General features: G+C 38.1%; 1 protein-coding gene across 3 annotated transcripts in view; it reads right to left on the minus strand.

The window, feature by feature from the left end:
- Mapre2 (microtubule-associated protein, RP/EB family, member 2) overlaps positions 1 to 15,532 on the minus strand; it is a 146,572-nt gene that overhangs the window by 61,190 nt on the left and 69,850 nt on the right. For all 3 annotated transcript variants that reach the window (XM_013014904.1, XM_013014903.1, XM_013014902.1), the window contains one exon: positions 9,839 to 9,966. In XM_013014904.1, coding sequence (XP_012870358.1) covers positions 9,839 to 9,959 — 121 coding nt within the window. In that variant the 5' untranslated portion in view covers positions 9,960 to 9,966. The remainder of the gene's footprint in view (positions 1 to 9,838; positions 9,967 to 15,532) is intronic.

Below are 15,532 nucleotides of genomic sequence, written 5' to 3' on the forward strand. Positions count from 1 at the left end.
ACATTTTCTTGATCCATTCATCTACTGAGGGGCATCTGGTTGGTTCCATATTTTAGCTATGGTAAATAATGCTGCAGTAAACATAGATGTGCTAGTAGCTTCAGTATGGTCTTGTTTGTGATCATTTGTCGTACCTTCGTTTTAAAAATAAAAACATAACCAAAAAAACCCTATTCTTCCCTACAGGGTTGTTGTAAGAACCAAAATAAATAAATATCATACTGAAAGTGTAGAAAGAGTGATAAAAAAGCTGATGTACCATGACATCATTATGTCCCTAAAGTATAAAAGTATGTGCCCAGTGAAAATAATCAAAGCTATTAAAAATGAGTGTGCTTGAATTGGGCTTCTCTGATATGAAATACAAAATCTCCCAAAAGCATACTTTAGATTCAAAGGACTAAAACATAACAAAACAAAATAATGTCTTTGGCTTCCCACCAGCACAGAGAGGGTCTGAACACATTCCTAAGATCTTCCATTTTATCTACTGAAAACCCATGAAGGTATCTCCAGTTCTAAAGTCTTTCCTCAAATAGACTGGAAGAGCAAAATGAGAGAGAAAAAAATAGAAATATGAATTCAGACAATAATTTATAAGGAATACATGTATCAAGTAAACTAAATGACATGTTGAGGAAAAGCAAAACAACTCTTACTATGTTGGAACACCCTTTTTTTCCTTGTTAGGATAATGGCTTTTATAGACCTTGGTAAGTGATTTCAAAATAAGCATGTGATGACATGCTTTAAAAGTAAGCACATCATCATAAAAACGACAAAAATTAGAAGAGAAACTGCTCTAAATAGTTCTGTAATTAGAATGATGTGCTACAATTCTTGAAAGTTAACCGAGTATGTTTCTTCAGCAAGATTTTGCATATTCCTTTCTAAGCTCCCTGGGCCTGGAGTCAGAGGTCCTGGCTCTAAAGCTAATTGAATTAATGTTGGAGCATCCTTCCATTAATAACCTTATTACAGCATCTGTATCATCTGCACCCATCCTATTGTTTCCATCATCTATTCCATAGCATCACAATTCTCATTTCTAAACTAACAATCACAATCATTTGTGGTTTAGGGACAGGCAAACCTCAAAAGGATCTTAGTGTAGTAGATATAGTAAGTAGACTTGTAAACTCATCTGTGATCTCTGGGAATTCTCCCAGATAAGGTAAAGTAATAGGAGGGAAAAGTGTAGAATTTAACTAAGGATGATGCTTTGCACAAATCCCTAAAATTATTTTTTTGTAAACTTATTAAGGATTCTTTAAGTTTCTAAAAAAGTTCCTGTTAACTTTATTAAGTTCATTGTGATTCTACCTACCTTCTGCATATATATATATATATATATATATATATATACTATCAGTTTTCAATAAAATAACAACATTCTAGGTGATCTATTTTCTCTATCAGCTTTCTTTCTGTAGCCTTAAAAACATTTCCCTGCCCTTTTTAGTGCTCATAGAAACTGATAAAAATAAGGGTATGGGGGTGGATCTGCTGGTCTGTTTTTAAATGCTAACACAGTCATGTGACACTTAACCATGAAGAGACTCAAGCAGTTATCCCTGAAGTTTGGCTTTATCAAACTTAAAAATAGCTATTGCATTCCTCCCAATGAGGTCAGCTATTTTATGGTTTCCTGAGCTAACCCACATGTATGTATAGCTGCTTTGAATAAGAGTAAAACCAATTTTTGCACACTCCTCTTATGAGGTCATCAGGAAATCCCTTTCTCTTAGAGCAGACAACATGCTTCATGCATTTAAGCACTGTACCTAATACAGCACCTGCCTAGTTTTTTGTTTTGTTTTGTTTTTACTAGAGTGCTTGTGTCTCAAGACAAAGGCTACCTTAGCCTGAGAAATCTGTGCGTAGAAGAAACTCGGTACTCACACATTCTCCTATACACTATACACCTCATTTCATGTCAGAGGGAGGATAGCATGTCTCGGGAGTTTCCTGAACAGTGGCCATTAGGTCACTATACCCCACCTGAAGAATAAGTCTTTTTACACTGAATTCTTGGTACCTGTCTCCCTTCACTTACTCCACAGTGTGCTCCAAGCTCTCTTAAATAATCACTAACCACAAGGTGATCTCTAGTCTTCTTTACAACAGCACTCTGTTGTATAGAGCTCTGACAAAAAATAAGAGATAAAGGGCTACATCCTATTTATTCCCTGGCCCCTAGTGTCTAACCCAAAGGGCTCAAAATATGTGTGCTAAATAAAGCCATGTTGATGATCAGAACACAAATACCATGAGAATGTTGTAGCTTATTTGCCTGTATGAAAGTAGAAGTATGAAATCTGTTGAAATTGTTTTAAGAAGGGGCAGTGGGAGGGGGAAGAGGTTGATGAGAATACACTGTTCATGAGCCCCCCACTGTCATGAGCCCCCCCACCCCCACACACATTGGTCAACTAGTATATGCTAAAAAAGATACATCTTCCATATGTATAAGAAACAATATATACGCCAGTTTGGTAAATGAAGGTAAGAACACACACACACACACACACACACACACACACACACACACACACACACTTTGTCCTGCTATGGTATTTAGCATCACAAAAGCAGATAAACAAAAATCCAATTTATTTTCTCTTCAGTAGCAAAGTGTCAAGATAATGTATATGTAAAAACTCAGAGAAACAAAGGCGGGGGTAACAATGCCCAACAAGAAGTGTACTCATTATCTTACTGATATAACTGTAACCTCTTTGTACAGCATCTTTACAAGAAAAATTTTTTTAAAGTATATAAACTGCGATTCAAATATGTGTTAATTTAGTAATAGCTAAATCTTAACTATATGTAATATAAAATTTTATCAGCATTAAAAAATTCAGGGAAAAAACCTTACAATATTCTTCTAAAAAAATAAATAAATGGCAGGGTGCTGGTGGCTCATGCCTGTAATCCTAGCTGCTCAGGAGGCTGAGATCTGAGGATCGTGGTTCAAAGCCAGCCCGGGCAGGAGAGACAATGAGACTCCTATCTCCAATAAAACCACCAGAAAACCGGAAGTGGCGCTGTAGCTCAAGTGGTAAAGTGCTCCCCTTGAGCTGAAGAGCTGAGGGACAACGCCCAGGCCCAGAGTTCAAGCTCCACGACCGACTAAATAAATAAATAAATAAATGGGCTGGAAGGTGGCTCAGTGGTAGAGTGCTCACCTAGCATGCATGACGCCCCGGGTTTGATTCCTTAGTACCACATACACAGAAAACGCCAGAAGTGGCTCTGTGGCTCAAGTGGTAGAGTGCTAGCCTTGAGCAAAAAGAAGCTCAGAGACAGCACTCAGGTCCTAAGTTCAAACCCCAGGACTGGCAAAATAAAAACAAACAAACAAACAAACTCCCTTTCAGTCAGTTCATCAGTGGGAACACAAATATGTACGCACTGAAGCAATTCAACCTCTGGCTGGACCCCTCCTTGTCACTACCTAACTCATTTTTTGCCCTTTCTCCATGCTGAGCCCAAATAAACTGATTTTTATAATTAGTTTAAGTCAAATAAAATTAGGGAGAGAAATTGTCAGGAAAAAAAAAAGCCCTTATATAATCCCTCTGAGCATGGAGAGTACAATAACTTCTCTAACAATAGTAACGCAGTCTGATGTGGCTTCACTTTCTTACAGAAAACACGTCTATAATTTTATAAAGCTAAGTAAACTCCAGATTACAGACACTGATGGAATATCCTTACTTGGTTTCAATGCCAGAGAGCCAGTAAAAGCAGTCCTACTAAATTTAGCCCCTGAGCTGATTTCATCACTAACCTGTCCTCCTGACAGCGGTCTCTGTGGAGAGAAGAGAAACGGCACAAGAGACATCGCACTAGGCTGGGATCAACCTATTTAACAGGCACAGATCTCCAGCCAAAAATGGTCACAAAGAACATTGCTGGGCTCAAGAATGACTATCACCAGGGTAAAGTGAATGCCTGATGGCCACACTTGTGTGAATCACAGAGTATACTCTAAATCCTAGCCTCTTCTACAGAGCTACCAAGTACCCAGATTTATAAACACAACTACAAAACCATCAGCCAAAATCAGAAGCTTTCCTGGAAGAAGAAAATGCCAGAAACTTGGTCCAAGACAAAGCTTGAACTAATTTAAGAGAAGCATAAACTGAAACAGAATCAAATTCTAATAATTTTTCCTACCTTTTTTTTAAGTCAGTCAAGAAAAATACCTAAATTTTTCATCAAAAATGGTTTCATTCAAATGATATTTTATTAAGATATTCAAAATGCTCAGGAAAATGACTAGGCTCTAAATTAACACAGAGAAGTACAGGGAAGTGACAATTCTGGTGACACCTCCCTGCTACTCCTCACACCCCATAACACTCTTGTACTGATTTCAGTATTTGCTATAAATCAGCTTCTTCCCTGTCTTGGAGGGAGTGCAAAGGAGGGAGGGAAAATGTACAGACAGAAGAGGGCTATCTGTCCTAGTGGTTGGGCTGGTAGATCTAGCCCAGGGGAGAGAATGGATGTTGGAAGTTAAGTTACAAAGGAGGTTAGCATATTAGGGTAGGGATGAAGGGTAAAGAGCAAGGAAGAGGAAAAGATGTGCTCCTCTAACTCCTGTCATGCTTCCTTTCCTATCATCTCCAGTAAGGTATCTCAAGTTGCGAAATTTGTTGGTAAGGATTTTTTAACACCTTTCCCCTCTTCAAAACTCATAAAACATCTAGCAAACTGGTTTGAGCTGGTACTCAAGCAAAAACATAATACTCCTCATGTTCTTTTGAAAAAAGTGAATGAAAATAGAACAAATTTCTAAGACTAACCAATTCGAAATTAGACATGATTTTCACACTCCATTCTACAGTCAAAAATTCATGATTTGTTTTTGAAGTAGATTTAGATGATCAACATATTGTCATATTATTATAAACAGTATATAATATAGACACACACACGTATGCACACACATCCATATATCTCCATGGATAGCCATTTCCACAACCTACTTTTCACTTGAAACTTAAAAGTTGCTTTTTACAAAACATGTATATAATTACATGACCCAGATTTAATGTTCAAAGAAAACCGTGCTTAAGGTTACATCCTTGGGGTAAAATAACAGGAGATAAGAGTGAGTCATTTTCATTGTTTTGCAACTCAAACAGCATACTTCCAAGTGCCCTACCTTCTTTCTCCATCTTCCTTTCCTTTGAAGAACTTTTTAAAAATGCATACATGGAAACAAATAGGATGTTATGTAAAGGGAGAAAAATTAGGAAGAAAATGCAATGTCAATCTGAAGCAGTCTCTGAGCTCTTTCTGAGCTGAAGAAAACCCAATGTTATTTTTAACACATGGCTACAAGGAGATCTCTTTGCTGGATTTTATTTTTAAATAAAGGAAATAATGCAAGTGGGAAAAACATTCAAAATGAGAGCCTCAGGATTAGAGCGTAAGTCTTTGGGGAAAAAAAAGGTAAGAAAGGACGTTGAATCAGAGAAAAGAATTAGTTTAACAATGTGAAGGTATTTTTGTAATTTTTTTTTCCCTAAGCAGACTGCTGAAGTACAATGTCACAATAAAAAATAAAATTACAATATGTGTTGGAGGAAAAAAACTCAGGCATTTTCAGGAATTTTAACTAAAGGGATGTGTGGGATTGGGAGAAGGGGGGAGGATGATGGAAAGGGTAATGCTGATGAAGATACACTGTACTCATAAATTAACATGTAAACTGAAACTGCACAAATACGTGAAGACAATAAAAAATGTAAAAAAATGACTATGCATAAAGTAAGTCTCTTAGGCCAACAATATTTAGATTTGCTCTTGTCCTCACAGTACTAACCTCGCTGCTCTGATATCTTCTAAAACAATGAAAGGTTTAAATAAATACGTTCATCAATAAATAAATAGAAAGACAGCCTTCTCCTGCCAAATATTATTGCTGAAGACAAAAGTCACAGGTTAAATTATGAATAAGGAAACCATGCCAAAAAAGTTTGGGATAATTTAACTTCCCTTTTAGTGGTTTGGGGTTTCTCAAAAATGTGCTGCAAGCTCTGGGCTGCAGATAAAAGTACTTGGGTTACTTTAAAAAAAAAAAAGATGCAGTCTAGGTCTTGCACCCAGAGGAACTGTCTTTGAAGGTCAAGGGTGTCAAGTATCTGCTTTTTCAAAGTTTATATGTATATCTGGATCATAGTTTATACATTTTAGAAACCTACTGGCTGAAATAAAATATCTGTCTCTCCACTGTAGGGAAAAACATACTTGTTTTCTAATAAGAAACATGTTTTGGAGCAGAACAGAACCTATAAATCTATTTCCTCCTTCTGAACCATCAAATTGTCCTAATGAAAATTATATTTGTTGAACCGTGATCAAAATGGTGTCTACAGCTTTTCACCAAGTCCCATTTGATAACAGCAATGTTACTAAAACTAATGGGCGAATATAGACCAATGTTTGAAGCGAATTATATTAAGAATCCTTCACTACTATGGATTAGCATTTTGTTGAAATTCCTTCTGGAAAATGCTAAAGATGTGTAAATATAATATATATTGTTCATAAACATTCATTACTGTATCTAAAGAATTTTCTTTTATTTCATTGCTACCAAAACATTTGTGGCTCCTTAAGACATTGTCTGGATTACTTTAACACTGCAAAGCCTGGAAATGTTCTCCACCATTCTTTTCCTTATTTCTTTCCTTCTTCCCTTTTTCTTGATAACTGACACTATTCCTTTAGATATACATGATCACACCTAATTTGTGGTTATCTCTGTTTCCTAACAGTTGAAATTGCCTTTCATTCATCTGAAAAATGAGCTCTGTTGAGGAGAAGCACTGCCTGTCAGGGACTGTGGGAAAAGGGACAAATTCACAAACAACTGCACCTAAAGAGTGGTATATGCAACAAAAGTGATTGCTAGTAAGAGAAATGCTTTTGATCATTTGTAACAAGCAAATAAAAATAAAATGAAAATAAAATGTTAGGGAGCTCCAGAATGCATAATAACTGTACAGTAATATTCAAGTGAATAGACATGAAAAGTTGAATAGGGTACAAAAAATACATTTGAAGTTGAATAAGGTAAAATACGGTTGTTTTAATAAAGTAACTTCTGGGTCCATTTCAATAGGCCAAAAATAATTCATCAACATCATAATCTAAGCCTGCTTTTTTCGTGTGTGTGTGTGTGTGTGTGTGTGTGTGTTTCAGACTGAGTCTTGTTATGTTATCTCTGAAGCTCTGGAATTCACTATATAGCCTAGTCTGGGTAAAAATTCATGATTTCCTTGCCTATGCCTCACAAATGCTGGCATTGCAAGAATATACCATCATGCCTGAGTAATATTGCTTGTTTCTGAAAGATAAAGAACTTATTAGTTATCCCCTATTACTGATCTCAGTCACAGCGCTGGGACTTCATCTGAGGTCTAGTCACGTGAGGTTGGTGAGGTAATGATTAGGATCATGCCAACCTCTTGGAAACAGGAGAAAAAATGACTAGGAAGAAAGAGCTGTGAATAGCATTGAAAGTTAAGCACTCTAATGTATTCTGATCAATTCCAGACCTGGTAACAAAAGAATAAGTGGTGATACTGGACTCAGACATGATCTGAGATTGACTACTGGGGGTTTTCCAAATTTGAGTTGCATTGCGTAAGATAAATCTTTTTCAAACATAACCCAATGGGAAAGCTCAAAATGCTCAACAGCAATGGATCTTGTACCGAATACCATTTCACGTTAGAGCCAGAGGCAGAGAGGAAATCTCTTACTTGTTAGTTTACAAGAAGAAAAATACCTTTTTGTTTCCAAGAAAGGCCTATTTATTTTTTTGATAAATGCTTAAACCAAAGAATGCATTACTTTACAACATGTCCCTACTTTATTATTGAAATTGAATTTCTATTTTTAATTCCATATACAGATGTACTCAGTGGATACAATGCTACCTCAGGTGTTCAACAGAAAGTAAAATATATGCCTCTCTTAAGAACCCTCTGTGTCTCTGGGGCAGCAGGAGCTAGACATTACAACACAGTATGGCAGCTGTTGTCCTTGGGGGATGGAGATGTTTCAGGAACATTTCAGAACCTGGGAGCCTGGAGGCTACCTCACAAGAGTGTGCAGGAGGTGAGCCAGACAGACTTGAAACTGTAAACAATATTTTGCCACAAACAAAGATGGGGAAAGACCTTCTTAGCAAAAGAACAAAACTATGAGATGCCAAATGGAAGGAGATTTAGGAAACTTAGGGTGTTTTGTGGAACTGAGGCACAACTGACAGCAATGTGGAGATAAACCTCAGACAATGGGGAAGAGGCAGCCAGAAGGCAAAGGACATTAGCAGCTATGTAGGTACTGAATTTTAACCTGTAAGAGGGGCAATGAGGAATCTTACAAGTTTTTAAGAAAGACTGTTTCAAGATCTACTGTGATGTGTGTGTGTGTATGTGCGTGTGTGCGCATGCTCAGGCACGTACAAGCAAACTACTACTGGGGATTGAACTAAGGGTCTGGACACTGTCCCTTAGTTTTTTCCACTCAAGGCTGGTGCTCTCCAACTTGAACTACAGCTCCACTTCTTGCTTTTGGATGGTTAAGTGGAGATAAGAATCTCATGGACTTCCCTGCCTGGGCTGACTTCACACTGAGATCTTCATATCTCAGCCTCCTGAGGATTACATACGTGAGCTAGGACTACAGGTATGAGCCTATAGGCGTGTAGTTTAAATATATATTTTATTAGTGTTGTAGAGGTGATGTACAGCGGTGTTACAGCTACATAAGTAAGGCAATGAGCACATTTCTTTTTGAACCGTGTCACCTCTTCCCTCTCTCTCTTGCAGTTTTTCCCTTCCATCCCCACCCACAAGTTGTAGAGTTCATTTTCCATATAGCGTCTAGTGAGTAGCATTGCTGCATCTGTTTACTCTTTGTCCCACCTTTTCTGTGCCCCCCCTTACCCTCCAAAGGACCAACAAATTAGCAAACAAAAGGAAAAAGACAGCAAAAATAGCAACAAAAACCATCTCTTGTTTCCATTTCTTGGAGTTTATTTTGTAAAATATTATTTTGCACATAGCTATTGAGCTGACAGATGGTCCTAAGTGGATGAATGGATCAAGAAAATGTTGTATATCTATTAGAATTCTATTCTTCCATCAAAAAGAATGATATTGTACCATTTATAAGGAAATGGAAAGACTTGGAAAAAATTATATTAAGCAAAGACCCAGAGAAACATAGGTTGGATTGTTTCCCTTATTTGCGATAACTAGAATGTGCCTATAAATCTACAAGTAAACATACTGGATGGTTAAAAAAAATACACTGGGACATGATAAATTATAGAGGGTTTCTAGACAGTCACACAGTGAGACCAAAGGTGGATATTCATAGGAGAGGATCACAAAGGATCTACTGCGTTTTAATCAGTAAGAGTGGTGGTAAATGGCATGATGGAGGAGAGGCCAGGACTGCATTACAGAGAGGCATTAGAGAGAGCAAGCAAGAGGAGCTCATATGCCTCTCAGATAATCACAGATATTTTTCTCCCTTATGTTCCTCAATTATGCCTCAAATTTCCCCTTCAACTATCTATCAATTACTGATACATACTTTTTCTCATCCCAAATATATGATCACATATATTTTATAAAAATCACACCCCAGAAAATGGTGCTATGGCTCAAGTGGTAGAGTGCTAGCCTTGAGCTGAAGAGCTGAGGAACAGCACCCAGGCACAGAGTTCAAGCCCCATGACCTACAATCAATCAATCAATCACATCCCGCAGAACCATCAACAGTTCAAACAATCTCTTACCTGAACAAAGTTGTTCCACTTTTGTGTAGTTTAGAGATACTATGTCATTGACCCATGCAATGATGTCATGTCTGCTCATAGTTTCTTGGGTTATCGAGGTAGAATACACATTGACCGCCATTCCCCAACTAGGAGAAAACAAATAATAATACATTTATTTACTCATAAGGATAAAAAATAACTTAGAAACATGAAAAACTTCTATTGAAGGAGAGGACCCTTGACAGAGCTCTAGGATGTTTAAGTCCTTTTGTAGTAAAGCCTTTTAACTCTCTTTCTCTCCCCTTGGCCCTGAGGTTTGCCAAATTAGGACATTTCATGCAGGACCATTTACATCCTTTACGTTAGACTCAAAACTCCAGGTTCTGACACGGAAATAACTAATTGAATACACAACTTGGAGTCTCACTTTTGACTATAAGTCTAGGTGTTGGTAATAAGAGATTACAGGGCAAACAATACCTAAATACTTTGCACATGTGAATGGAGATACTACAGTGAAACTCATTGAAAGCTGTTGAATACTAGGGGTAGTGGGGATGGGGAAAGTGAGGGTAAATGACAGGATCAATCTGATTACAATGCTGTATATGTGGAATACCATGGTGAAACCATTTGGAACAATCATCAGGCACATACACGGCAGGGTGGGGGGCGTGGAGAGGTAAAAATGTAAAACAAGTCCTATGGAGGGAGTGCTAATGGGAAGGGTGGGTGAGAGGAAAGGGCAAAGGAGAGTGATAATAGGCAATATACTTTATGTACATTATGAGAGAGTGGAACAATGAAGCTTGCTGAGAGTAGCTTAGGAAGGGAGGAGCAGAAAGGAGGCAGTCACAGAGGGTCTGATCCAGGTACATGGTATGCATCTATAAATTGGTCAAAATGAAACCTCTTTGTACACCTGATTGACGCTTAAAAAATGTAGAATAACAATAACAAAAAAGAGGGTACTTGGGTGTACACTATTCTGCACCACAGCAATTTTTTTAATTGTGAAAATACCGTACAGAGGGGGTACAATTACAAGGTAATGAGTACATTTCTTATCAAGCATTGTTGCCTCCTTTGTTTCCCCTTCCCATCCCTTCCCACGCCAAAGTTGTAAAGTTCGTTTTTCGACATAACATCTTGTACATCTCATTGTTGCAATGGGTCCACCTGTATCCCTATTTAAACCATTTGTTTTTTTCCCTTCCCCTCCACAAATAATACCAACATCAAATACAGTACAAACAGGGATTATACCGTGGGGGAGGAACATACAAAGCAACAAAGAAATCATTTTATAAATATGTTAGAACAATTGAAAGCAAGAAAAAACATTTGAGCCCTTATTTTGGGGTTCATTTCGCCTAACGTCAACTTATCTGACCGTTTCTGCTCGTCTCAGACATATACTAGTTATTTATTTTTTTTTATTGTGAAAATACTGTATAGAGGGGTTACAATTACATGGGCAAGATAATGAGTACATTTCTTATCAAGCATTGTTGCCTCCTTTATTTCCCCTTCCCATCCCTTCCCATCCTCCCCCCATCCCTCCACCCAATCCTCACCCCCACCCCCCGTTTTCAACTTTCAACATAACGACTTGTACATCTCATTGTTGCAATGGATCCACCTGTATCCCTATTTAAACGATCTGTTTTTCCCCTTTCCCTCCACAAATTATACCGACATCAAATACAGTGAAAGCAGGGGTTATACTGTGGGGGAGGGACATACAAAGCAACAAAGAAATCATCTTATAAATGTGTTAGAAACAATTGCATGAAAGAAAAAAAAACATCTGAATACATATCTTAGGGTTCATTTCCCTAACACCAACTTATCTGACCTTTTCTGCTTGACTCAGACATATACTAGATATTGCAAGTAAGGGAAACCATGGGACCTATGTTTCTTTGGGCCTGGCTTACTTCACTTAATATAATTTTTTCCAAGGCTTTCCATTTCCTAACAAATGGGGCGATGTCATTCTTTATGATGGAGGCATAGAATGCCACTGGGTTACAGCTTTACACATAAATGTTTCACAGCACTTTCATTGTCACTGCTTGCAAATGTTAAGGATTCTTTTTTAAACATTTAAACTTTGGTGAAAAAACTGCAATTTTAATAATTTCATAGCATATGTATACCTACATATCTCTAGACAAACTGTCCCTTATATGTGTCAGTTTAGACTCCCTTCCTTCCTTCCTTCCTTCTTTCCCTCCCTCCCTTCCTTCCTCCTTCCTTCTTTCCTTCCTTCCTTTCCTTCCTTCCCTCTTTCCTTCCTTCCTTCCTTCCCTCCCTCCTCCCTTCCTTTCTTCCTTCCTTCCCTTCCCCCTCCCTCCCTTCCTTCCTTCCTTCCTTCTTTCCTTCCTTCCTTCCTTTCCTTCCCTCCCTCTTTCCTTCCTTCCCTCCCTGCCTTCTTCCTCCCTTCCTTCCCTTTCCTCCCTCCGTCCTTCCTTTCCTTCCTTCTTTCCTTCCTTCCTTCCTTCCTTCCCTCCTTCCCTTTCTTCCTCCTTCCTTCTTTCCTTCTTCCTTTCCTTCCTTCCCTCCTTCCTTCCTTCCTTCCTTCCCTCCCTCCTCCCTTCCTTTCTTTCTTCCTTCCTTCCCTTTCCCCTCCCTCCCTTCCTTCCTTCCTTCCTTCTTTCCTTCCTTTCCTTCCCTCCCTCTTTCCTTCTTTCCCTCCCTGCCTTCTTCCTCCCTTCCTTCCCTTTCCTCCCTCCGTCCTTCCTTTCCTTCCTTCCTTCTCTTCTCTACTTCTATCTCCATCTCCTTTTCTGTCTTTCCTATAAGGTTTCCCTATGCCACTCAGGCTGGCCTCAACTGCAAAATCCTGCTGCTTCAACCTCCCAGGTGCTGGGCTTGCAAGCATGCACCACCACACCCAGTATGTATGCATAAACTTTTAATTTAGTTTGGAAGTGTTCAAATACATGCAAAAGGAAAGAAAATATGACAACAAACTAGTTGTGTCTACTTCCTGGTTTCAACAACAATCAATACTTGACCAATTCTGTTTCTTCTACTTATACTTCTATCTTTATACTTCTATCCACTGTCCTCAGCCAATCTTATGAGGGCCCCTCAGGCCAGAGTGTTTTGGAGCCAAGACCAAATATTACATCATTTCACATAAATATTTCAGTGTGTGTCTCTAAAAGACAATGACAATGAAAAATGCAAAACCATAAATATTACCATATCGCATCTGAAACAACTGCTGAATATGATCACATATGCATTATGATGCCTTACAATTTTAAGGTTTGTCTGACTATGGATGCAACAAAGGCTCAAATACTACCATTATTTGATAGGCTATTTTGAATTTCTATTGTTTATAGGATTTGTCTTCATTGCTAGTCTTGCCTTGTAATTTTTATTGTTGTTGAGCAAACTGTGCTCTTTGGTGATTTGGCACACACCATCCCATAGCTGTGGTTTAACATTTCATTCTGTACATCCTTTTCCTATAAACTGTAATTGATGTAGAGGTTTCAGTTGATTCAAGCTTCAGTTGGGAGGGCAGTGAAAAGACCAATCTACTTCATGCAGTGTCTCAAATTCCCATTGGGAAGAATGGAATGTCTGACTCTTTTCATCATATTATGAGCCACTGATGCCATTTGCCTGGCTCCAGTAACTCCTGAGAAACTTCAGTGATGCTCTTGTTATTCACGCTTGATTTTATTAGCTGAAATAATTTTACAAAGTGAAATTCCCTTCTGAGGTACCTTGAGGCTCAGAGCTTATACACAAGGCAGGGAAGATGTCTGATTCTTCATTTACTAGTTCTTAAAACCATGAGGTAGCTCCTCATATTCTCCAAGTATACTCAATGAGGTTTATATTTTTAGTTTTAGAAGCATAATTATGAACTCATGGATTTAAGCATATTCGGTATAGACATATATGCATTCTTGATGTCTACAAAGTAGATCTTAGCAGTCTTTGATAACTTCTTTGCTAGCTGGTGTGACAAGACAAGAGTTCCAGGCTCAAGATTTTGTTTTTTTGTTCTCCCTACCCCTGTCAGTGTTGGTCCTGGGGCTGGAACACAGGGTTTGGGTGCTGTCCCTGAGTTTGTTTTTTTTTTTTTTTTGGCAGTACTGAGGAACTGAACCCAGGGTCTCATGCATGCTAGGCAAGCACTCTACTACTAAGCCACATTCCCAGCCAGGCTCAAATTTTATCTTTCCTTCTTCTGATCTAAAAACTAGTTGTTTCTTTGAGGGCTCTGACTCCTTGCACTGGTGTATAGTATTTAAGAGATATAAGTGTGACCAGATAGTATAGCAAAATCTGCAGTTTGTAGGTTTTATGAGACAGTTGTGCTTGAGATTCTTAGTTTCATAAAAGCAGTAAAAGTCTTCCACTTCAAAGTGTCAACTGACTATTTCACTTGTAAATAATTATCCCTCCATTGGCAGAAGCACCCTTAATGCTAAACGCTTCTCCTGAAGAGCTGAAAAACCAATGACAATGGAATCTCAGACTGAGTGACTATGACAACTACTTTCGTATACCATTACTAAAGGTTCTTTTATTTTTTGGTTAATATTTTCCCTTGTCTTCTTTACCATTTAATTAACAAAACCATTTGCCTTTAAATCCAATCAATCTTTGATCACTTGCATAAAATATATATATAAAATGTCACTAAGGATAAGTTAAAACATTAAAACAATTTAAAATTAAATTTTATTTTATTGTAAAGATGCTGTACAGAAGGATTACAGTTACATGAGTAAGACAATGAGTACATTTCTTTTTTGAACATTATTACCCCAACCTTTGTTTTTCTCCTATTAAGCTTTAAATGTAAAAAATTTTAAGTATTTTGGACTGCTTGTCATTTTCATATACCAAAGTAACTTCTGGCAGCTGATGCTCTTTTCTAAGGGTGGCTTCTTCATGCATAGGGCTTCTGCATTTCTAGGCAGTGCACTAACAGAGGGTACAGTGTCAAGGGCCAGAATGATTCTAGATGGTACCAAGCTAGAGGTGGAAATTTTTGTTCCAGATGATTGAAAAGTAAAACTAAACACAAAGCAAGGAGGACATAAATGGCCCTGTATTTTAGAAAGATAATCCATATCTAAGTAAGTAAAAATGTTTTGGCTACCTAAAGACATAAGACAATGAGTGACCAGGCAGAAGAGTTATGGTAGTTTTTAAAAATTTCATGAGAATAAAGAAGTGGATTGCCTCCATCTGTCAACAAATCACGCTTGCCTCCAAGACTGATCAGTAACAGTCACCTACGGACAATAGTCTTTTCATAATCTAAATACACATATAGCTTTGTGCTTCAGGTAAACTCCAGTTATCTAGTTACTGGACTCACTGCTTTTGTGTGTTTGTGTGTGTGCTCAAGGCCTTCAACTCTCACTTGATATTTACTTTTGCTCAAGGCTGGTGCTTCTACCACTTGAGCCATAACTCCACTTCCAGGTTTTTGCTGGTTAGCTGGAAGTAAAAGTCCCACAGATTTTATGGCTTGGGCTGGCTTCAAATCTCGATCCTCAGATTTCAGCTTCCTCAGTAGCTAGGATAACAGGCAAGAGCCCCCAGTGCCTAGTTGAACTCACCATTCTTAATTTCCATTATCCTTGCTCTCCAACCAACAGAGCTGCCAATCTGGGAATATTGCAAGGAGAGCAATTCTATATTAAGGGCCTTTTGGAAAAGTCAATT

This window comes from Dipodomys ordii, unplaced genomic scaffold, assembly GCF_000151885.1.
Source record: "Dipodomys ordii isolate 6190 unplaced genomic scaffold, Dord_2.0 Scaffold25, whole genome shotgun sequence".
Classification (NCBI taxonomy): Eukaryota; Metazoa; Chordata; class Mammalia; order Rodentia; family Heteromyidae; genus Dipodomys; species Dipodomys ordii.